Source organism: Gymnoscopelus braueri (genome assembly GCF_963280865.1).
Source record: "Gymnoscopelus braueri genome assembly, chromosome: 12".
In the NCBI taxonomy this organism is placed as follows: domain Eukaryota; kingdom Metazoa; phylum Chordata; class Actinopteri; order Myctophiformes; family Myctophidae; genus Gymnoscopelus; species Gymnoscopelus braueri.
In genome coordinates this window covers 13,578,555-13,603,453 of record NC_137614.1, presented here as the reverse complement: position 1 = coordinate 13,603,453, position 24,899 = coordinate 13,578,555, and the positions used below count along the sequence as shown (strand labels likewise).

Sequence of the window (24,899 nt, the reverse complement as noted above, 5' to 3'; positions counted from 1 at the left end):
TGTCCCTGAACAAGACCCCAAAGGAGCAGGGAGCAGGGACCAAATTATTATTAGTATTAGTATTATTATACTCCTTAGCACTTCTGCCAGGTAACCCTTGCCTGCAGTCTGATGTATTGTGGCCTGCCAGTGAGGCCATGGTCCACCCGCATCACAGCGAGCTTCCCTGCAAGCTTTTCCTGATAGTGTTGAAAGCACTGGAGAAGTCGAAGAACATGCATGTTTATGGAGGTGCTACCAGGGTCAAGGTGGTAAATGGTGCATTTATATAGAACTTTTATCCAAATTGCTTTAAATAGATTTTGCATTACATTCATCCATTCACACACACATTCATACACCGACAATGGCGGAGGAAACCATGCAAGGCACCAACCTGCTCACCGGGAGCAATTAGGGGTTCAGCGTCTTGCTCAAGGACACTTCGACACTAAAACTCTGGGGGAGCCCGGGATCGAACCTCGTGGTTCGCATCCAGCCCTACCGGCCACTCCCCAGTATATATTGGTGGGTAGCCTATATATTGATGATGTTTTGACCCAACTGGCTACTGATCAATCAGCCACTGTCGATTATGTTCATATCATATAGCCATCATGTTCACTTCACATTCATGCAAATGTGTAGTCCAATACACTAACATAAACATTTTAAATGGTCCAAGTTCATTTTCTGTTGCTGTGTTTGTGATTATCAGTTAGTTGCTGCTGGACAGGAAACTTGGACCCAATGAGCTCCCTAGCAACAATGACTAACAAGTCATAAAAACTGCACAACTGCTTGAATATACTAGTAATTTGTCCACGAATTTGTATGGACTCTGACGTATAAGCTAGAGACCACGGTGTCCTTTTTCCATTATTCATCATAATACTCATCATTGTTGAATACGAAAATGTAACACCTACAGCTGCTCATGATGTAAGACGTGAGGAGTGAGGCCACACCTACGCGTCAGACGCTGATTGGGTTTACGCAGGTGGCCCGCTGTCATTTAATGATCCTCTGGGTAGGAGTCTCTCTCACTGCTCCTCTCCAGCTCTCCACAGCAGGACGCACAGCGCTGCCTCTCACACCACGTTAACTCAGCAGAAAACAGGTAATGGAAGTTTTTAACGCTTTAAAAGCAATGAGTTTTATGTAGGCTACTATTTGTTTTCTTTGGGATGCTGCTCCCCCCTTTTATAATTCCGTTTTTTAATGGATCGGCTGCTTTTTAGGACCATTATGGAGAGGAAAACAGGGTAATAGGATAGGTGGGAACTAGGGACATCTGCGCACCTCGATGTCAAATTGGCTATTTTGTACAGAATGTAAAATATATATATATATATTTGAAAAATGGTCTTAATGTAAAGTATACATGATTAGAACATGAACATAATTCGACAATTAATGTCTAATATTTCTACAATTGCTACAAATGGCTACAAAACCTGTATATCCAGTCATTTAGGGGCATAAACAAGAAGTAGAAGGATAAATTAAGTCTGATAGTGATGTTTGACAAAAGATAAAGAAAAGAAAAACAACCTTGACGCAAAACTCATAATAATGTTTCTGCAAAACTTTATACCGTGCGCTTTTACGCACGAAACGCACGGTCACCGACACCTACACGAGCAACAGGTGTTCTACTACTTCGTGACAGCCTGACAGGGGGGCTTATTATAAGCAAAGTTTAATTGGCTGCATATAGTCTGTGGTTATGTCAAAATTGGTCATAACAACAGGCTAATTGACTAATCTATTAAACAATTCTCCTTTCGTTTCCATAAACGCACCATGTTCTTTTAAAGAAAAAACCTATATACTGTAACTCAATATTCAACATTTATGTTGTACATATTTTTCTTAAACTACTACTCGTTTATATGATGTTTTTGCACAGTATTGTATAATTGTAAGTCACTAAATGTCTCGATGAATTGAATACACATGGACTCCAATGGAAACAAGCCATGGTGCTTTCTTGGGTTTAATCCCTTTTTAGCATCCTTTGTATAGAACTACTTTATGTGCTTTTCCCCCCCAAACTTGCTAAATAAAGTATTCAATCAATCAATGGAGGCTACAGGTGTCGTGAAGAAGATGAGAAGAGGTTTGCTGCTAGTGGCTCTGATTCTCGTCATGAAGCTTGGCAGCAGTCAGTCCAGATGTGGCGAGGAGCCCGCTGCGCGCAGAGCATCCTCAGATGTACGGTTCTTCAGTTTGGTACAGTATAGTAGTAGTAGTAGTAGTAGTAGTGGTTCCTTTCATTTGTTTCCACCAAACAGAAATATTAGATATCTTATTTGCTCCATGTCATTGCAGCAGAACACAGGCATTGGGAACCTCCAGCGGGGCATTCTGAAGAGATATGGAGATGTGGATTATGACAGCTTCGTGGGTCTGATGGGCAGAAGAAATGCCGGTGAGTGAGTGAGTGAGTGAGTGAGTGAGTGCCGGTGGTGTTCTAGTGATTGAGGCGATGAACTGACTAATTGGATGCAACGTTGACTGTTTTTTGGTTTTTAGTTTTGTTATTCTCTCCATTACATTAGATAGTTTTAATACCATTTAATTTTGCATGTTCAACACATGCATGGCCAATTTCAAAATGCACAAAAATAATGTATTACAATTGTGTGTGTGTGTGTGTGTGTGTGTGTGTGTGTGTGTGTGTGTGTGTGTGTGTGTGTGTGTGTGTGTGTGTGTGTGTGTGTGTATATATATATACACTAGATACATACATTCATACATACATAGAGAGAGATAGAATGTTTCTATTCATAAAAAGTATATTTGTATTCGAACAGAACATCAAGTTGTTGCATCAATTTATCGTGATTTTCATTTTTTAATGATTTAATTTGTAGATCCAAATGCTGAACCATCACCACAAAAAAGTAAGCCTTTTTTATCTTTACAAATGATATAGCACTTCATTTTCCATTATATTCAATTACCTGATGTCATTCTTTTTCCTTTTCTTTTTTTACCAGGAGAGATGCATGACCTTTTCTTTGGTCTTATGGGACGGAGAAACGCAGAGCCCGGTGAGTGTGTGGGCTAATGATCTATTATATGGCCACTTACTTACTGTACAATGTGTGTGTAATGATCTATTATATGGTCACTTATACTTACTGTACAATGTGTGTGTTTAACATAAGATTTAACCTATGCTCTCTTTTCCCATTGTGATTGGCCTTGGTGTGTGTTCTCAGACAATGGTCCCCTGAAAGAGTACCCAGAGACAAGAGGCGTTTTCCTCAGCAACAAGTGTAAACTGAGGTGAGCGCTTTTCTTCTGTCACTCAGCAGAGTAGACATATATTACTCTTGTCCATCACATTTAATTTTAATCACATTCATCATGAAGTGTGAGTGTTGAATTTTTAATGGGCCACAATTGGCATTTATGTTTCTCATCCAGTTGGTGTTTTTAATCGTTAAACCTGCAAAAAAATTGAAGAATATTCAATCAATCAAAACCACTTAACTATTTAACCACAAATTGTATTTATTATTGCAATCGGAGAGTGTGGAGGGCAGCGATTCAGGAGTCCCCAGCCGGTGTTGGCTAGACCTCACTCTCACATTGCATCATCATTATTATTGCTATTTTTAAAATAATGTCAATATTTTTAACGTAAAAAAATGTCACCTATTTCCGCCTATAATAACAAGATTCGGACGACAGAGTTAAAGTGGTTAAATATAACGATATCACCTCAGTGGCTAACACCTACTGATTGACTCAGCTTCCTGAAGCCAACTGAGCTTGTAGAGATTTTGCATCAAATTGCTTCAAAATATGCACATAAAGTGGCATTATTTATGTCAGTATTGGTAAACAGTCAAATGTGTTATTTCCCCAAATGCACCATTACTGCACATTCTCTCTTTCAATTAAATTAACAGTTAGGATTTTACTGTTTGTTTGAGCATAACATTATTATTTTTTAACCCATTAAGACCTGAGGCCGATTCTACAAATGCCCTCTAAATCAGTAGTTCTCACACTTTCAAGATTTTTCAAAAATAGCAGATGTACAAGCTTGTGAGCTTGTATATCTGCTATTTTTAAATAGCCAACGCAAAAATCTTTATGCGAGTACTGCTCATGTCATTGCTGTGTAATTGTGTTTTGTTCCAGGTATCGTCGTGGGCTATAGATACACCATCTCTTTCACCTGGCTAAAACGACCGAAGATCACAGAGAAAAGAATAAACAAAACAAAAAAAACTGCTGACTAAATCTTGATGCATATGGCAAAGCATATCTGACACAATACTACACCTACCAGATGGCTCATGATGGCTACTGTATTATTATACAGTTTGTATACTATGTATTATGTGAAAGCAAGCAATCAACAGAAAAACGGCTGATATGATCTATTTCTTTACGACATGATTCTTTTCTTCAAGGTTCAGAATAAACAATTTTTGTAAATAACAGTTTGTTGGATTTACCCCTGTCAATGGATGCAGATTGGGATATCTTCATATGGCTTAACTGTTTCAAATCTCTTTTACACCGTTTACAATGTTGAGCATCTTAACATGAAATGAAAAGAGTAATGCATGTAATATTGAGCTGATCAGAAAGATTAGGCATGTTTTTACTATGACATCTTTGTCTTTGACATGAAACACACAACATAACATTGGTTGTGGATTTGAAGCCTGCAGTAACCAATAGGCTGGGTGGTATAGTATGCAGCAGAAAGAAAAATCAATCAGCACTGCCATTTGTTGTTATTCACTTATTAAAAACAAAACATCAGGAAAGAGGGACATTATACTGAAATGTTTCATACTGTTGGTTCAGATCAGATTAATCTGAATAAAAGCAGAACCAGAATATGAGCCCTTTCCTGCTTCTCTACATGATGAACACATCAGGAACATTCATCGTACTTCTCATATGTCAAATTAAGTAATTAAGCGATCGAACTTGTTTGTCGATGATGTACTGGTTAATGCACAGTGAAACAGTAATATTAACCACCACCAAGATAATGACATGGAATTTATTGAATAAATGAAGATGGTCAAACCCATTAGGAGCTGTCACCAAATCATAACTCTTATTAAAGGTTATTCACTCAAACCTTTGTACCGTACATTATCTGACCCAGCTGTCTCGGAAAGAACTGTTAGATGAAAACTATAGAATAAACCTGTTTTCTTCCAACCACCGCTATTATATATAGACAGAAAATGGGAACGCTGCGTTGTGCCACACACTCCTCTAACGTAATCAGCTGTGCACTGGTAACATACTTAATGCAAATGAAACCTGAATAGTCCACTCACGGTGGTAACAAGTGGCTACAAGTGCTACTCATAAATGGGTTCAATCAGATCGCTCTCTCTCGCTCGTTTTGACCGCAGGCGGAGTCACAGCTGCTCGCCCTGCGTAACTGCAGTCCTGTTGTCTTCGTCTCCTCTGTAGAAGGGTGTCATCATCGTCTTGGCCCGGTTCCCGCTGACAGTGATGTCTGGACGGATCGTGTGACCCGCAGCTTTTTCCGTCTGCACGCTGAGGCTCAGTCTCTGGGGTGGCGGGGGCTCGTAGCGGGGCCTGTAGCCGTAGGCTCGCAGGTGGTAGGTGTAGTACTCCAGTGTGTACATCAACTCTGCCTCCACATAGTGGAATGATACAGCCAGGTCAGAGCAGCACTGTGGGCCCTGTGAAACATATAGGCCACAAAGACAGATGCAGCATGTTAAACAGCATGCAACACTTAATCGAACTAATCGATTATTTTGAAAAGTTCAATTAAAGGTAGGGTAAATGATTTTCTTTGGTCAAAATAAGAGTTAGATAGCTCTATATTCTGATAGTACTCATTGCTATATAGAGTGTTTGTTCAGTAACAGGAGTCTCCATGTCTCTCCAACTATAATAAACAGAAAATGCATTTTCAGGTCAGGATACCAATTTTATCCAATCAGGATAGAGAACTCAGTCAGGATACAGATTAAAACAAGTGAACTTGGAAGTTGTGACACAAAGAAATGAGCTGAACCAATTGGAACTGGAACGCTATAAAAATAAAGCTGATAAATGGGTACTCTCTCCTGATTGGCTGAAACTTTGTCACCTACCTGAAAATGTATTTTCTGTTAATCAAAGAGCTGGAGAGACGAGGAGTCCCCTGAGACTGAACAAACACTCTATACCCATGATTACTATCAGAATATAGTGCTTTAACCTTTTAATACAAAACCTTTTGTTTTAACCAAAAAATATCACTTACCCTACCTTTAAATATTTGATTATCGAAATCTACATTTACATTTTCAAGCAAAAATAGCAGATCTACAAGCTCACTCTACATCGCATTGCGAAGCGTTGTGAGCTCGTAGATCATCTATTTTCCATATTTTTGCGCAATAATTGATAGTTGCTGCCCGAACCAGGAAAGCATTTGTGTCATTTTAGATTTTTGCGTTGGCTATTCAAAAATAGCAGATATACAAGCTCACAGCGCGTCACTTCGTGCCACGCTGCGAGCTTGCACATCTGCTATTTTAGATTTATTTTATTTTATCTTGAAAGTGAGAGAACTATTGATTTAGAAGGCATTTTGTAGAAACGGCCTCAGGTCTTAATGGGTTAAACAGCACAAATCACTTTGTACCCGTTGACTATACACTGTATGCATGTGCTGACGGCTACTAAAATGTCACCTTCTATTTGGAGCCTGAAAAATATAGATAATTGCCTTGTTATTAAAGATGCATTGTGTTTCTCTTACAAAGGCCCAGTATAAGTGGCTTGTTTACACCCTGCATTGTGGCCATCTACCCTGACAGTCTCTGACCGGTTCAATAATGAACCCGTCTCATTTCAATTGCAAAGCACAATGAATCAGCCTTAGCATCTTTTACAAATTGCCTATTTTTCACTATTGTTAACGGGGCCATTGTCTTGCCTGCAATCATCCACTTTAACATCAAACTCATCTGATTTTCTATTCTATGCAGAGGTCACGCAGGGTATTAACAGTGGGCCAAATAATCAAATATTCATTATTTTCTTGGTCATTTCTCTCTGATCTATCTTAAACCTACACAGTAAAGTCCTCAGTGTTAAATTAATTCTGAGACATAAATGCTCTACATTCAATTATGAGTGTAACTAACAATTGATGCAAATAGACTACATTCAATTCTGAGTGTAAAAAATGGATGCAAATGTATAGGCTATATTCACAGATAAATTACTGAGAATTGGCGCCTGACACTCAGCCTGAAATTTTCTTTATATATATTTGTTATGGGTGTGGCTGGCGATTCCAGGCTATGAGGATTGTGTTGATGTTTTTGGCTTTTTCTGCCTTTATTGATAGTATACAGTAGACTGACAGGAAATGGGGAGACAGAGATGGGGAGTGACACGCAGCAAAGGTCGTCGGAATCGGGATTCGAACCCGCAACACACTGTAATTAGCAGCCCAGGTGCCCGGACCGCTACGCCAGCCGTCCGGGCCGTGTTCATGTTTTTTGATGTCGATTTACTTATCATATTTACTCTACACAGTTTGCTTTCAGCTACACTAGCAAAACCTAAAAAGCGAAATCCTAGAAAGGACAATTTACTGACTTTAACTTCTAACAATACGTTTTTTCCACAGACAGGTCGACAACATGCCTTCCAATGGCCAATGGCTAATCCATTCACAGGGTTGCCAAGACGAAATAAGGCCTACCTATAACCACCTTTGGAATAAAGCTTTGTTGAATCGGTAACAGAGACAGTTTATTAGGATACAGACAGCTTTGTTAAGGTTCATGGGTAGGTTCAGCACCGACTCACAGAGACTTGCCTCAACAATGGGGTAGAAACAATAGTTCCAGTACCAGAAGCTCTTGGAGAACTTGCTGGTTAGGTGGTGCTCTGGCACAAACGGATGGAACGTCTCCCGCTGTAAAGTGTCTCGGGAGTCACCCGCCACGACGCCCATCTTCTCCAGACACTGCCCCAGCGCCAGGTCCTCCACCGGGGTGGTGTGCGTGCACACCTTGGTCCGAAAGCCCCCCACGAACCTCCTGAGGGCCTCTCTGCTCAGAACGTACCCGGCCCCTCCGCTCATGTAACCCTGCTTGGCGTAGGGCTTGAATCTCTTGCCGAAGTAGATGGGCTCCTCCGGGGTGTGGTTGGCGAGGACCCAACGCAGGTTGTCCACCACCACGAAGGTGTCGTCGTCGGCTTTGAGGAACCAGTCCGCTTCGTGGGCGTGGTGTTCGTGGACGTAGTGGAAGGCCCGGATGGTCTTCCAGTAGAGCTGGTCGCGGCCCTCCTTGGTGCCCAGGCCCACGGTGGGGAAGTCAGGGTCTTCCGCGGAGCTCATGAAAAGCACCGTGTTGCAGTGCCGACTCCAGGTAGCCTTGACGTGGCGAGTTCTGGACTGCAGGTTGTGCGGCCCCGTCATCACCCAGCAGAGTATGCGGACCTTATGGTACAGTTCGTCTGCCACTCGGCTGTCCTCGCCTACTGTACAGGACACAGGTCATCAGAATTCATCCAAAGACTGTTTTACTTAAAGGGGTATTTCACTTTCAAAAAAACTTTTGGTGATTTTATCGTCTACTCAGGCTTTTGTGAGCCCCGCAGACAGCTTTTAAGTTGCTTGATTCAATATTTAGATATTAGATATTCATTTTATCAGACACGCCCCCTTCCTATACAAACCCATTGTAACTTCAAACTCCATTTTTAACATGTTAGATTCATCAAAAACACCCGTCCTTGGTTCTGGTGACTCATACCTCCCCCCTAATACGTGAGGGGGCCGTGTTTTTTCAATTACTTTTTTCATTTATTTTTTATATATTTTTTTGAAAATGAAAAAAATAAAATACAATAAAAAGAGTCACCAGAACCAAGGACGGGTGTTTTTGATGAATCTAACATGGTTAAAATGGAGTTTGAAGTTACAATGGGTTTGTATAGGAAGGGGGCGTGTCTGATAAAATGAATATCAAATATCTAAATACTGAATCGAGCAACTTAAAAACTGTCTGGGGTGCTCACAAAGGCCTGAGTAGATGATAAAATGACCCAAAGTTTTTTTGAAAGTGAAATATCCCTTTAAGTAAAAGTATCAATACTGCAATGTAGAAATACTCTGATGCAAGTAGTAGTCCGGAATAAAAAATTCACTTGAGTAAAAGTACAAAATTGGTATCAAAATGTACTTAAAGTACCAAAAGTAGTAACTACTCATTGTGCAGAATGTCCCATTTCACAATTTCAAAATGTATGAAAAATCTTTTGAAAATAGACGATCTGCAAGCTCACAATGCGTCACATTGTGAGCTTGTAGATCTGCTATTTCAAATAGCCGAAATATATATAGACCTTAAGTGGTTAATGTATGTTTAGTAAATAAAAATCTAGACCTAAAAAGTAACTAGTAACTGAAGTTTTCATATAATTGTAGTGGAGTAGAAGTAAAAGTATTGAAAATTGGAAATACTCCACTAAAGTAAAAATGCCTCAAAATTGTACTTGAGTAAACGTACTTACAGTAGTTACTTTCCACTACTGAAGACTCATATTTTACAGTAACGATTACTGTTTCCTGTACTGCCAATTAAACAAGGAGGTTTAAATAGAAAAGTGTGTACATTCAAGTGCTTTAAGATTGGTTGCGGTTTACACCCACTTATTACAGTGCTTTGTTCAATACTGGATTCTGGATATTGGTCGATCAAGGCAATGAAGCCTGTTGTTTCTTCTCAATAACAGACTGCTGCTCTGCTTCTGTTTACATATGGTTGCAGAAGCTTGCAAAATCAATATTACCTGTTAAATTATTGATTTTGCTTGTAAGTACAGTAGTAGCCATGTGATAAACAGGATAATGCACAGTGAGGCAGTCATTATTGGAAAAACACTTCTCCAAACAATTACCTGCATGGTGAGGTAGATTATCCCTACCATTAACATAACCTCACAGTCACAGCAACAACACACTCCACAGCTATACTGTTGGCAATGTGTGTGTCGCTCAAATGAAATGTTGACAAATTAACATTAAGCAGTGGTTCTCAACCTCTATTTGGATCAGGGCCCACTTGAAAAGTCTTGAAAGCATCCGCGGCCACCATCACCATTAACACAGAGGTCAGATGGGTGGACCCACGAGCATTTTCAGAGCATGTTATTTTAATAACCTAGGTAGTATACTTTAAGTTATATTATTGGTATCACTTTTTAATGTAATATCATATCATTAAAACCTTAGTGTTTTGCCAATCATTTGGGGGCCCAGTTGTAATATCCTCACGGCCCACAGGTTGAGAACCTAGTGATATAAAGCAGGAGTCTTCAACAGGGGGTCCGGGACCCCTAGGGGGTCCTCAGAGGTTACAATAGGGGGGCCGCCAAATCTTTGTGTGATAGGAAATTTATTTTTTTACATTAAACACTTGAACCCATGCAGCATCCCTATTCTGAGGATAACTTTAGCCAAAAATAGCCGATATACAAGAGCGGCTAATTTTGGCTAAGATGTTTTTGGTGTAGAGGGAAAAAAGATCAGACTAAGTACAGAGTGAAAGTATTGACCGTTAAAGTGGTAAAATACATCAACATCAATCCAACACTGATGATAGTGCTGTCAAACAAGTCTATGAAACTATTTATGAAATCTATGGAAAAGTTTAATCTGCAACAAAATGTTGTACAATATGTAGTGGGGGGTCCCTGCTTCATCATCTCTCTCTCTCAGCTAAGGGGTCCTTTGCCTGAAAAACGTTGAAGACCCCTGATATAAAGGCCCTCTGTGGTGCAGCAGGTGGAACAAGTGGGTGAGAGCAGAACTCACTCCAGTCAGTTGTGCTTCTCTCCTCCAGCGCTGCAGGGTTCTCCTGGGCATCGGGCAGCATCGGGGAGCTTCTCTCGAACCACACCTGATGCAGGAAGAAGTAGATGCTGCAGGTTCCCACCACAAAACCCAGGGAGAATGCCCATCGGGAGCCAATGGCCTTCATGGTGAGCGGTGAGCGGTGACCCTGTGACCGCGTCTTTGGCTGTTTTCGTGTCTAGTTTACATCATGTCTGCCTGGAAAAACAATAATCCAATGTTAATGTCCATTAAGTTCCCTCTCGGTCTGGTCATGAATCCCGTTCCAGTACTTATAGTCTATCGTGCCATTACTTTTACCACTGGCACAATAAATATTGTGCACTAATGAGACTGATCTTTTGCTTTTTGACTTTGGAGTTGAAAATAGTATACACAGAATGCAGCTAGTAGCCAACTATTTTTACACATCACACTTAAATTCAATAATTGATATGCCTCTTATTGACTAGGCTATTCAATAATAATAATAATAATAATAATAACAACAACAACAATACAAATTGTCTTCACTGACTTGATCATCTTTGCCTGATTTAAGGAAGGCGACATTGTTCAGGGTAGCCTATGTTTTCATCTAGACTTCAAGCCAGATGTCTGCGGTGTGTTTATTGCTCTTTCCAATCCTCCAGAGTAGACAGACATGACACACAACCAATTCCACGTACAGCCAAAATGATTTCATTGGGTTTTTTAGTCTAAGCCACCGCTGAGGTTAAGGACCCCATCATGTCTGGAACATGTGTTACTGATTAACATGGTGCACTGATGACGATGCTGTAAAAAACGAGAGTATGGTGGTCAGACAGTGTGTGTGATCTTTGCTGCTGGTGGTTGTGTTACGATTACTACAAACCAAATGCGGGTTTATTGATAAGCTATGGGGGGCGGGGGGTAACTAGCATGTCCATATTGTAAGGCGAACTGGTATTTTGCAATAGAAAACGGATGTGAATATAGCTACAATTTCCCCAACACTCGTTTGACAAATATAGGCTACTTGTTTTGAGATATGAAGAGAAATTAGCTATTTACCTTTTTGTGGGGGGGATCAGCACGATATGCTGCTCTACTCCTGGGGTGCCGAGGAGGGCTTTAATGCTTTAGAAATCCCGTTATTCTGTTCATTTTGACAGGCAGCTCAAGCCTATATATATTACGCCATTCACAGCATTGTAGGCTACGTGTTCGTACGTGAAATAATTACATACATTTCTGGACTGTTGTTATTGTTGCGCTCTTTTTAAAAAAAGACAGAATATGTCATGTTTCGTGGAAAGCTTAAATTCACATTCTTCTGCACCGTCACCGACTAATCTCTGAAAACGCAGCGTTTTATTGGCTGGCTGCTGATGACGTAGCTAAAGAGCCCGCCTTTCTTCCATCCCCGCAGCTAAGAGTGATCTATTTATTTATTTATGTAATTTATTAGCATGTGTTTTCTGGAAGGGGTATGAATAATTTGACAACAAAATAAATGAATAACTAAAAACTAATTTGAAGTGGTCTTGTCAGCTGTCACTCTTAAGAAATAGCAGCCTATAAATGGGCGGATGTGGTATGTGCAATGCCCAAATGCACCCAAAAACTAAATTAATTGTTAAAAGTATTAGAACCACTTCAACCAAACATTATCTATTTTGTTTCATCTGGATGTTACGTCGGATCAGATTCATTGTACATAAAATAGCAGCTCAAACTGTTTCGCGCAACAGGCAGCAGCTGCACTGCACGAGTGCACGTCATGACTATTGTAGCCTACAATTGAACCACTGCACTGTCTGCACACAATGGTCCTATTTATTGTAATGCAAGTATTCCAGGATGGAAGAAATAGACCTGCAGTTGAGAATTATTTGCTGGATAGGAACATAACACTGCAACAGTGTAACACTTGTAACACTGTTAGAAATGATGAATGGAGGACAAAGTTGCATTTGAACATGACAAATGCCACTACTAAGATTTGCCCTTTCTTGTTTAGAAGAGACAAAGGGGGCTATTGAAATGCGAATTGATACATAGGACTCTTTGTTTTATGTGCCATGTTTGCGTGCGCGCGCGTGTGCGTGTGTGTGTGTGAGAGAGAGAGAGAGAGAGAGAGAGAGAGAGAGAGAGAGAGAGAGAGAGAGAGAGAGAGAGAGAGAGAGAGAGAGAGAGAGAGAGAGAGAGAAGAGAACACCAGAGAGAGCATGTCCCTCTGAATATTGACCACTAGATGTCATCCCAAGCACGGATAGAAGATCCGTGGTTCTGAAATATGTTCATGTCAAGGACCCCCAAAATTGACAGAGGTGGACGTGGACGAAGTACTCGACCCCGGTACTTGAGTAAGAGTACAGCACTCCTGGTCAAATTTACTCCACTACAAGTAAAAGTAGCTCAGTCAAAATGTTACTCAAGAGTAAAAATGTCATTGCTTTTAAATATACTTAAGTATTCAAAAGTACATGTTTTCGAAAAATACTTAAAGTACAAGTAAAAGTACATGCTTGCTGAAATGTTTTCACAATGAATTTATAGGACCTTGTAACTCTTGTTTCAGAGAAGTGACTCTCTGAAACCACCTGCACTGCATGCACTCATGTGCTTGCTTGTTGAACCACTAAGTTAGTTAGTTATACAAAGCCTGCAGAAACACCTATAAAACATAGAAATGACTGAGGAACCAGAACTAAATACTTTTACTCCTATACACCCATACAAGATGTAAGAAAGAGGCGAGCGGAGGGGGAAGCCAGAAACACGGATAGTGTAATAGCAAAAGTGTGTCCAATTGCATTTTAGGGAAGAAAAGAAAAACTGCCAACCTAAAAGTTCTCTGTACTTTACAACCTACATAGAAATGTACTTGAGTAAAAGTAAAATATTTGTCTTGGAAGTGTACTCAAGTAAGAGTAAAACATCTCAAGTAAAGTACATCCAGTTTCCATCCATCCAGTTTAAAACCCTGGTGCATCGCATCCTGTTTAAAACCCTGGTGCTAGCCTATCCACCTGTTTCCGCGGGAATTTACTGGAGCAAAAATCCTGTGTGGGAAACATCCTGCGGACGGACCGAAAGCAGGAAGTAGCGGCTCAGTGTGTTTACATTTGCCAGCAGAACGTAGCTGCAGCTTCACAGGTCGCCTAGCGATTCTGACTCCAAGAACGTTTGTTAGTAAGTCTTTTATCTCTGCTTTTCTCTCGCTTAACGTCAAAATTCCATCGCATCCGATTTGAAAAGAAGTTGGCTAAGAAACTTGAACTTTAAAAAAACTCCCAAAGCTGTGTATGTATGTTCATTTCACTTCGTGGACAAGAGACCTACACGGGACAACCCATATCCAACGCTGCTGTTGGATGAGAGACCTCCAGAGGAGAGTATCGTTCAGAGACATTTAACGGGTAAGATTAATTTCTACAAGGCATTAAAACAAATCTGACCTGGCCTGGTCCACGGCAGGGCTCATTGTGATTTATTTGTGTCGCAAGCGATTCAACCTATCGCAAACAAAAAGTTGCAACGCATTTATGATCACAAACACATGTACTAATCTGTCATTTGTAACGTCACTGTGTGTGTGTGTGTGTGTGTGTGTGTGTGTGTGTGTGTGTGTGTGTGTGTGTCACACCCACGCACAGCGCTTGTTTTTTTTTTCTTCTCCATGCACCTTGCCAAAATAATGGCCTATTTCTAGCCACAAGCAACTCTTTAGGCAAAAATATAATTTCCCAAAAAGAAAGATGTAGGCCATTATTTTAGGAAGGTGACGGTACAACCTTAAAGACAAAAAATATGCAATAAACAAAGTTTTTATTTTTTCAAAAAACAAAAAACAATGTGTCATAATCGTATGTTTAATTCAGTGCCTTAAGCATGGTGGTGTGTTAAACATGTACAATTACATCTGTCTCAATCGATAACAACTACTGCAATACAACTCATTGTACACTAATTAAATATGTCTGTACCCGCAGACGACGAGCCAGTTGCAATGGAGGCTTCAGAGGAGCCACATTCCGTGGCAAAGAGCTCACATGATGTCCAGACACAGTGGTCAGACCCAGGAATGGAGGACCACATCTATGCCAAAGCTCCACCTACCAGGACATCTAGCGAGCTGACTGAACCATCCCCTGAGAGCTCACAATCTGTTGCAGAGGATCTCCTAAAAGATGATGAAGACTGTCTTCTCTACACAGGGATTCCTCTACTTGAATTCAACACTCTTGTGTCATGCTTACAAAGCTTTGCCCGCACATCAACAATGCTTGTTGTAGATGGACCAAGGACCAAGGACCTCAACGGAAACAAGTCCGCAAGGACTTTTTTGGTCGGACCTTTTAGACAAAAGTATTATAAATGTAACTGTGTTGTTTTACATTCTTTTGCCTAATACAAATTTCAATCAATCAAATGTTTTTAATTACATTAATGAAACCTGATTCAGCAAAACGCTTCAAAAGGTCACATAGTCAGGCTAGTAAAACATTGTCATTCTGGATAGATGTAATTGCTGAGCACACTAAGGATCTAATTCCATGGCTGCCTCGTGAAACCATAGAAGCTACTATGCCACAGGTTTTTCTGGAGAATTTTCCAAACAAAGTCAGTGTAATTGACTGTAGAGAAAGTGTTTTGCAGAAAGCAAAAAATCTGGACTCAAGAACCTAATCTTACAGTCACTACTATGCTTGTAATGCTGTGAAATATCTAGTTGTAATTGCGCCATCTGGAGTCATTATGTACATTTCAGATGCTTATGGTGGGAACTGTAGCAACAGATTCATAACCAAAAACTCTGTGCCCATTAATATTGTCCCTAAAATGGACAAAATACTTTCGAAAAATGAATTCAACTTGATTATCTCATTGGAAATTAGACAATACTGTTTCTGGATTATCTCATTAGAAATTACATAAGCATTTATTCAGGCCTGTCAAAACGGAAATACATAAAATACAATTAACAGTGATGTGATTGTGATCTACATTGTGTTACATTAACTCTCCTCTCAGATTTACAAGGGCTGCACAAATTCTAACATGAAAGATGATTTGTGTCCTAGGACAAATACATTGATGAAAGATTTCGCACTGTGTTTGTGTACTGTAGGTTTACGTGTGTGTGTGTGTGTGTGTGTGTGTGTGTGTGTGTGTGTGTGTGTGTGTGTGTGTGTGTGTGTGTGTGTGTGTGTGTGTGTGTGTGTGTGTGTGTGTGTGTGTGTGTGTGTGTGTGTGTGTGTGTGTGTGTGTGTGTGTGTGTGTGTGTGATCCATTTACTTAAAGAGAGCCATATACTTTTGGCAGAGATGTAACTTTTTCTCAGTAAAATCATCAGCCAATTTAGGTAGCATGTGTAAGAAGTAGAACTTCTGCAGTTGTTGCACATGTCCATCAGTGTAGTCTTTATTAAATGGGACGTCCACTTCTATGTGCTCACTTGGTGTCCAGACGACCAGCTGGCAACTTTGTCATCATGCCATAGCTGTGAAGCACTTTGTGTTTTGGTTTCTTCCGTCAGTGTAGCTGCTTGGATTGGAGATAGTTTGATGTAGGTTTCATAAAATACCCTGCATTTCCTACAGGTGAGTGTAGTGCTGTGTTCAGTGTGACAGAGTGTGCTCAGGTCTGAATCATGTAGGCTTGGGCTTGCCTGGCCCTGCCTGTTAACATCGGCTCTGCAACTGAGCTGAAGAAGACCATCTGTCTGGAGGTGACTTGAAGTACTGTACTTAAGTACAAATTTGAGGAATCTTTACTTTACTGGAGCATTTTCAATTTGCAGTACTTGTATGTCTAGGCCACTACATCTCAGAGGCAAATATTGTACTTTTTACTCCACTATAATTATTTGAAAACTTGAGTTACTAGTTACTTTGTAGATTTTCATTATTACAAAACATGCATTAAAAACTTTACCCCATACTTTGGCTATTTGAAAATAGCAGATCTACAAGCTTTCTTTGTGAGCTTGTAGATCGGCTATTTTCAAAATACTTTTTAACATTTTGAAGACTTGTGAAATGGGACATTTTGTATAATGAGTACTTTTACTTGGTTACTTAGTTATGGTAAGTGTAAGCCGTGTTTGTGCGCATAGCGTCTCTCACAGTAAAATCCTCAGTGTTCATTATCCAGACCAGTTGTAATTGTGAGTGTGCAAATAGAACCATGCTTTCATTTGTACAGTCATAGTTATATTAAGAAGGTGAGAATAGCCACCACACAATACAATACTTGTCCTTTCCTTTGTTGACAGTGGGATAATATGAACGTCATATGCAAATTAGCCATGAGGTGGTCTTAGAATGTCAACAAACAGCACGTGTTTCCTCGCCGACCCAAATAGACTACCCAAATAAAATACTGGAGCACTTGGCTTGGGCCTGCACGTTTAATTATATATTGATCTACCTATCTGTGTTGCATTTTTACTGCTGTTGATGATATGACCTCAGCACGGGGACTGATGGTTATCTTTAATGATAATAACGGGTTCATAAATGACGTATTGATTACGTGAATCAGCTGTTCGGGAGGTATCTAAAACATTCAGAACAGGTCGTAATAATGGATGCGTACATTTACATTTTCCTACTTAGAACTATGGACTCCACAAAGCGATACGAGGCCACTTCTTAACGTCATCATGCATTAACACATGCATGATGTGTTAATGCATGTGTACTAGTGCCCCACACGAAGCACTCTAGTTTAAGCCATTCATTTAGTTTGGTTCGGTTGTAATGACAGCCACGCACAGCACACGTTGTCCCTGAGCTCATTGTGACGTTAAGAAAAGCAGAGTCTTAATAACAAACGTCTTGGAGAATCGCTATGCGACCTGTGAAGCTGCAGCTACGTTCTGCTGGCAAATGTAAACACACTGAGCCGCTACTTTCTACTTCCGGTCCCCCCGCAGGAAGTTTCCCACACATCATTAAACTACCCGCGGAAACAGGTGGATAGGGCAGTGAAAGGAACAGCTCCTTCTTACCTCCAGGCTATGGTCGATGCTTACACCCCTACCCGACCACTTCGGTCTGCCGCCAAGGGCCGACTGGTTGCCTCGTCGCTCAGTGGTCCTTCTGGCCGATCTACACGTCACAGCTTTTTTCTGTTCTGGCCCCACAGTGGTGGAATGAACTCCCCACTGATGTCAGGACAGCAGAGTCACTGCCCATCTTTCGCCGCAGGCTTGAAAACCCACCTCTTCAGGAAACACTACCCTTGGCAGTCAAACCAGACAAACTGGCCCAACAGGAAAAATGTTTGATTGCAACCAGTAGGTGAGTAGGTTTTAGTTTAAAGTGCAAAAAGAAGACAATGAAAACAGAGAGAATCCAAACTTGAGTTTAAATGAATAAAAAAAAATAACAATTTTCCTGCTACTTCAATGTATTTTTCCATTTAACTTAATTTGTGTCAAAGTGTCATACAGTATCATGTCATGTACATACATACATACACAACACATAACTCTTGTTAAATAGAAATCAATGTTTCTGAACTAACTCTTTGCCTTAGTTTTTTAGATATTTAACTTTTAAAACTTAAATTATAAAACTTTGGACACTATTCCTTCATACTTTCATCTAGAAACTCAATTCACAATTAAAGAATTCCACACTACTGGCAGATGTGACTTATATTCATTGAAATGCCTTCTGAGGCCAGCATTCAATTTCATTGGTTCTCGCGCCCATCCAATCAGTAAGAGTGGGAGGCGGGGTAACCTCGCATCACCAGTCTTTCCTTGTTCGTTACTAAAGACCCATATGATCCGGTCTACTGAAAAAAAAAAGAGAAAGAATCCTGTTTCCGGATTCTGCCCATCCGTTTTTTGCGGTGCCGCTTTGTTTTGGTTCCCCAATCCCTATTTAAATGGAATAGAATTTCCCCGTGGGATAATACAGATGCTAAATAGTCTCCGGATAGTGCACGCACATTTATATTTAAAAAATAAGCTAAACTATGCCGAATCAAGGATTTTATTAGCACGGACCTATTTTGTGGTGAGACGTGTTTCCGGTTCTGCCCTTCCGGACACTTTTCTTTTTTTTTACTTCCGCTCCCGACCGGATCATATACCCGAAAAGGAATGATGCCCAGGCTAGGCGGGGTGGGGTGCGGGTTCAATGGAATTTTTAATTTTGCAATTTAATGCTGCCCTCAGAAGGCATTCCAATGAATATAAGTCACATCTGCACCTTACTGTGGACATGCACGCTTGAGATCTTTACTTTGAAATAATTTGCTGTTTTCGAAACATTTAACTTTAAGCACCCAATGCATTTCCAATGGGTTTTGCTAGTGGAGAGTCAAGTGCTATGCTTGTTCAACATCTCTTATGAATGAGAATGTATAGTGTGGTGAAGTAAGGAAGTATGTATATTTTATCAATTTAAACAATCTAAGACATTTCACAAATGCTTGTTTAACCAGTAGTGTTGGTTCTTAAAAATGTCCACAGAGGCTGCAGCTCTCAAGACCTGTCTAAGGGCATTCCATACCTTTTTCTTTTTGGGAGCAGTTAGGGGTTAAGTACTGTATCTTGCTCAGAGCATACAGCAACACTTCAGAATTATGCTGGAGAGAATGTGGGAAGGAGGGAAATTCAAGGGGAGATTACATTTATGGGAGTTGTCATTCCTTTTGAGCCTGCATTCTTTATACTTGGTGAGATTCCAGGGGGAATAGTAACAAAGAACCAGACATATCTGCTTGGGGTGTTGCTGTTCGTAAAAAAAAAGATCTCTGTGTCTTGGAGAAATGTAAAGCCACCGGATGGAAAGCATCACAGCTAGACAGAGGATTTCAATATCAGATGGACACCGGTAGTACTGCAGCTGGTCAGGCTGACTGGGGATACGGTCCCCCTTAATGTCAATGGACGGGACTTGATTGAAAGGCTTGGTTGTCTGTCCTCCTTGCGCTATTGACCAGAGTGTCCTGAAGGTCATGTATGGACGATTGGTGCTGTTAGAATAATGATCTTTGGTTGCCTGTGTCTGTAATGCCTTTGTACGTTTTTCTTTGATGTGTCTGATGATGTTGAATGTGTGATGCAATTTTTATTTTCATTTTTTGTCTGTTTTTGTTTTGTGTATGTATGTATAACAGAGTGGTTCACTACCTCAGCCTGATGGCCTGAAAGTCTAATATCTCCCCCAAGCAATAGGGATATGCCTTTGGCTTAGTGGTTAAGATGTTGGCTTTCCACGGGGGAGACCTGAGTTCGAATCCCGGGGGTTACAATGGTGCCGTGACCTGGATCGGATTTCCCCGTGGGAGGAGGTCAAAAGGGGGGTGAGTGTAACAGAATGGTTCACTACCTCAGCCTGATGGCCTGAAACTCTAATATCTCCCCCGAGCGATAGAGATATCCCTTTGGCTTAGTGGATAAGATGTTGGCTTTCCACGCGGGACGGCCGATCTACACCAGAGAATTTTCACACACACGCGCATATAAGCACACGCGCAGTTTTAGATCCAGTCCTATTTTAAAAGTCTGCATATGAGGGACTCGCGTATCCTGGGCCTGTCTCCCGGACTATGACTGGCAGTCATCCAACTTAACTTTCATTCTGTTTCATTTCCTCTTGACAGCCAGTAGCCAATTTTTACGACCATACTGTATCTCTAGGGGTGTAAAGGTCGCAACATAAACGAAAAGGATAAAGGATTTCAAACTGATATTTATTACAGACGGAAAATATAAATAATTACAAAGATCTTGACAATAAATACAAAAACACCGAACTTAACTATCAACAGTACAAATACATACAAATAAACATACATACACATACAAACATACAAACAAAGGTTTGGTTTGGGTGAGAGGACAGAGGGATTGAGTCTCTGCTGCCGAAGCTGACAGACCTCTCCTCATAGTCAGTTCATGTGTGAGCTTTACAGCAAATGGTGAGCGTTCTCTCAGCCAATCCTCCAGTTCTCCACCTCTCCACTTCTCCACCTCAGAAACATAGAGTAAGCTGTCTGCCTTCCAATGAAGGCACTAAGAACTGATAGCAAGTGCATGGAGTTCACTCAAACACTTAGCTGTAGTAACTGCCAACATTAAAGCAGTTTTCATCGATACATTTCTGAAGGTGACCCACTCAAGGTATTTAGGACAAGTGGCAGACCCTATGCTGCCACAAACCTCACCTTGTAGGGGCGTAGTCTCTTGGCACCACACAGAAACTGTGCCACCCAGTAATGTGCACCAATTGATATGTATATGGCGCAGCCTTGAACGGCTTCTTTGAAAAGACTACCAGCACTCACTTTCATCCATATAGGATCTTGTTTTTTATTCAAGTCTTTATCCCCCAGCAGCACTCATATACCGGACGTTTCGGCCTCACAGGCCTTCCTCAGCGTGTGTGAAGCAGTCTCGAACGGCAACTCATGTAGGAAAAGGTCGTCTCAACTCCAACCTAAAACCATGAGTGTTGCTCACACCAGGCTCTGAGTAGTGCTGAGAGGAGTTGTGCCCCAGTGGCCCCACATAAATTACATAGCATTGTAAAACTTAACATGGAGAATCCAGTCATTGAGAATCCTGTACATCCGTGGCAGGAGTCTGCAAAGATCACGCAGTGGACCGGGGTGCTGGCCCTCCCACTCGAGGACAGATTGACGATGGGATACCTGAAAGGGAGGGTTTAGTCTACAACACATGGTCTAATGTACTCTTGCGTTGTCGGAGTCCATTTACAAAGCAAGCTTGGCGGAGCTTGCACACCGTGCTGAAGAAAAGGGAGTAGAGATCCGGGGACTACAGAAGCACAGGAGAGTTCATGCCAGGGGCGTAGCCACAGGTGGGCTGGGGTGGGCCCCACATAGAAAGCTGGCCCACCCAATCGATTTAGCAAAAGAAAAAAAGAAAAAAAAGAAAAAATATTATTATTTATTTTACAACAATATGTTTATTTATTTTTCTTTCTTTACACAAAATATATCAATCATTATAATACAAAGAAAACAGAAAACAAAAAAGGACATTTACATTAAATCATACAAGACAATCATTGAAATGACAAAAAGCAAAAACAAAAACAAAAGAAAAACATACATAGGCATCAACACTACTCCTCTCCAGATTCTTCCATTAAATGTGGCAGATTATTGTTTTCCATATATTGTATGAAACAACCCCACACCTCCTGAAACATCTCTTGTTTGTCCTTAAGTATGTATGTGATTTTTTCTAAAGGTAGGCATAAAGACAATTCCCTGAACCACTGTGCAATGCTTGGTCTATCCGGCCTCTTCCAGGTCAATGCAATTACTCTTTTAGCTTGTAAAAGACAAATATCTATGAATATTCTATCACTGCGCCTTATTCTTTGTCCAACTGGATAGAGGCCTAGCAGAAAGAACTTAGGTTCTGGTACAATGTTAATTGAAAGTATCCTTTGTATTTCCTGCCCAATCTCCCTCCAAAAGTCCATCAATCTTGGGCATGACCATAAACAGTGGAACAATGTGCCTCTATCTTCACCGCATCTGGTGCATAGGTCCGGAATATTGTTATTAAACTTATTAAGCTTCACAGGTGTGATGTACACTCTCATGAGCCAATTATATTGAAGGAGTTTTAGGCGTGTATTCCCAGTCTGGGATTGAGACAGTTTACAAGCTGTACTCCATTGCTCCACTGTTAGGTCCTCCTGTAAGTCTGCTCTCCAGGCATTAAGCCTATGCTCAGAGGATTCCAGAGAAAATGACATTAGCAGGTCATAAAATTCTGATATTATTCCCCTTCCGAATGGATTTTTAACCAAAACTCTCTCCAACACAGATAAGGGAGGGGCCAGCATGGAGTGATCCTGGTTAACTCTAATAAAGTCCCTCAATTGCAGATATTTGAAAAAATGAATGCGAGGAATATTATTTTTCGTGACTAGTTCTTCAAAAGTCAGCATGCTCCTATTAGCACCAAAAACATCCCTCATTTGCCCCACACCCCTATCAGCCCACAATTTAAAACCCCCATCCGCTCTCCCTGGCACAAATTGTTTATTGCCCCAAATTGGGCTACAACAGGAGAGGCGAGATGGTTCGCCCAGGTGTTTGTTTACCTCATGCCAGACAGAAATCATATTTTTAGTTATGGGGTTGTGTGTATTCTTCTTTAGGTTCTTAAGAGTATCTGAATAGATATACGTAGGGAAAGGTAACTTCAAGGAACTTGACTCCATATCCCTCCATGCTGGCGCATTCTCCACTGTAAAATAGAACATTAGAGTTCTCAATTGGGCCGCCCAGAAATACCACAACAAGTTAGGACACTGTAACCCTCCCCTGTCATAGGGTAAGTGGAGTAAGGACAAATGAAGTCTAGCACGTCTATTATTCCAAATAAAGTTAGTAAACATTTTCTTGGTTCTAGAAAAAAAGTTTGAAGGAGGTGGTAAGGGTATATTTTGAAATAAATACAATAGCTTGGGAAGAACATTCATTTTGAGTATATTGATCCTGCCAACCAAAGAGATTGAAAGATTTGACCATCTATTAATCGAGTTTTCGATTGTGGCTAGAATTGGGTTATAATTGGAGTTCACAACATCTTCCAACCTTGGAACAATTTGGATTCCAAGATAAGTAAAGACATTTACCGATCTGAAGTGACCAACATGAATGGGTGGGTTAGATCTTTCTTCCGGATTCAGAAGCATAATGGATGATTTAGCATTACTTTTTATATATATATATTTATATATAATATATTTTTTGATAATAAATTGGTAAAATCAGGCAAAAATTAGAATTAGATAACATAACCCTAACCTAACCCTAAAACCGAAATAAAGTAACCAAAAAACGGGGGGGAAAAGAAACAAAATCCGCCCATAAAACGTCACTGTGCGCGCGTGCGGTGGCTACGCATGCCCACCCGCTCTCGCTTAGGCCCAGCCTGTACTAGCGTTCTGGCTACGCCACTGGTTCATGCTGATGATCTAATCTTGTATCAGAGTGGAGAGATACTCGTTCGTCACCTCATCTGCATGATGCCTCAGCTGCTAGATGCAGAAGATGAGCCAAAGGCAAGGTACATGCGGCTTATCCTTGCGAACGTGGAGGTGACAATGATGTGTGTGCCAGTGATGGAAGACCAGAATACCCCAGAGGTCCAATCATCCGGATGCTGTGGTGGCACGTGAAAAAGTTGAGGATGCACACTCAATTTCGAGTATACCATGGAGAACTGTGAGGTATTCAACAAGGCCAAACAGGCGGACGACATTCCCAAAGAGGTTGTTAAGAAATGCATCTCCTAGATGACGACCAGGCTTTCATGAAAAACAATAAGCCGTTACATGTGGTCTCTCTCTAACATATCCCAGTGCCTAAATCTGTAGATCTATCAAAAACAGACAAGTACTGTGGCATCAGTCTGACATGTATCCTTGCAAAGATTTACAACCATACTGAACAGGATACAGACTCGGAGTGACATCGACCCCCACTTGAGGGAAAACCGATCTGATAGAGTGCATCTGAACATGCAGTACATCAATCCTGACCGATTATGACTTTATCTGCAGCCATCACTTTTGTTATGCACATAACTCATTATTTGCCAGGACATGTGGACTTATTTTGTCATTTTCCTTGTCTTTTCCATGACTGGAAAACTGCATCTAAAAATTCCAGGTTTTCCAGGACATGTGGGAACCTTGCAAACACATACACATCAGTACCACATCTGCACCTATGTTCTATCCAGGGGTCACCATGGCAGCTCGTGTTGGACATTTTCATTAATATTTCATTTTTGCCACAGACATGGAAAATAATATTTTATTTACCAAAAACACATTGGCCTAGCCCTAAATGTATACTAATGGACTCCTAATGTGTCATAGGGTCTATTCCAATGTGCTGCACATTTTAAAACAATAGTATGTCTGCATTAACTAACTGAGCCACTTTACCACCAAAAACGTTCTAATCAGTATAGACAGTGCTTCCATCGCAAAAGGGCCACTTAGCGTATTATACATCATATGGCTATTATAGAGATTGCTGG

The 24,899-nt window shown here is 40.7% G+C and overlaps 2 protein-coding genes across 4 annotated transcripts; one reads left to right on the top strand and one right to left on the bottom strand.

Annotated features, from left to right (window-relative positions):
• Positions 1 to 1,047: 1,047 nt before the first annotated feature.
• On the top strand, positions 1,048 to 4,277 carry tac3a (tachykinin precursor 3a). Its single transcript, XM_080444236.1, has 7 exons — positions 1,048 to 1,099; positions 2,078 to 2,196; positions 2,314 to 2,413; positions 2,859 to 2,888; positions 2,985 to 3,038; positions 3,210 to 3,276; positions 4,141 to 4,277. The coding sequence occupies exons 2-7, from the start codon at positions 2,092 to 2,094 to the stop codon at positions 4,157 to 4,159; spliced, it is 375 nt and encodes a 124-aa protein (XP_080300362.1). The 5' UTR covers positions 1,048 to 1,099; positions 2,078 to 2,091; the 3' UTR covers positions 4,160 to 4,277.
• On the bottom strand, positions 4,182 to 12,137 carry c1galt1la (core 1 synthase, glycoprotein-N-acetylgalactosamine 3-beta-galactosyltransferase 1, like a). 3 transcript variants are annotated; one of them, XM_080444235.1, is made up of 4 exons: positions 11,906 to 12,137; positions 10,832 to 11,068; positions 7,826 to 8,490; positions 4,182 to 5,681 (listed from the first exon to the last, which is right to left on the bottom strand). In XM_080444235.1, exons 2-4 carry the CDS (start codon positions 10,995 to 10,997, stop codon positions 5,391 to 5,393), a joined length of 1,122 nt encoding a protein of 373 aa, XP_080300361.1. In that variant the 5' UTR covers positions 10,998 to 11,068; positions 11,906 to 12,137; the 3' UTR covers positions 4,182 to 5,390. The 3 variants fall into 3 exon arrangements, with proteins under 3 accessions (XP_080300361.1, XP_080300359.1, XP_080300360.1); XM_080444233.1 differs by having other exon boundaries at positions 4,195 to 5,681; positions 7,826 to 8,493; XM_080444234.1 differs by lacking the exon at positions 11,906 to 12,137 and adding an exon at positions 11,388 to 11,520 and having other exon boundaries at positions 4,195 to 5,681; positions 7,826 to 8,493.
• Positions 12,138 to 24,899: the final 12,762 nt, after the last annotated feature.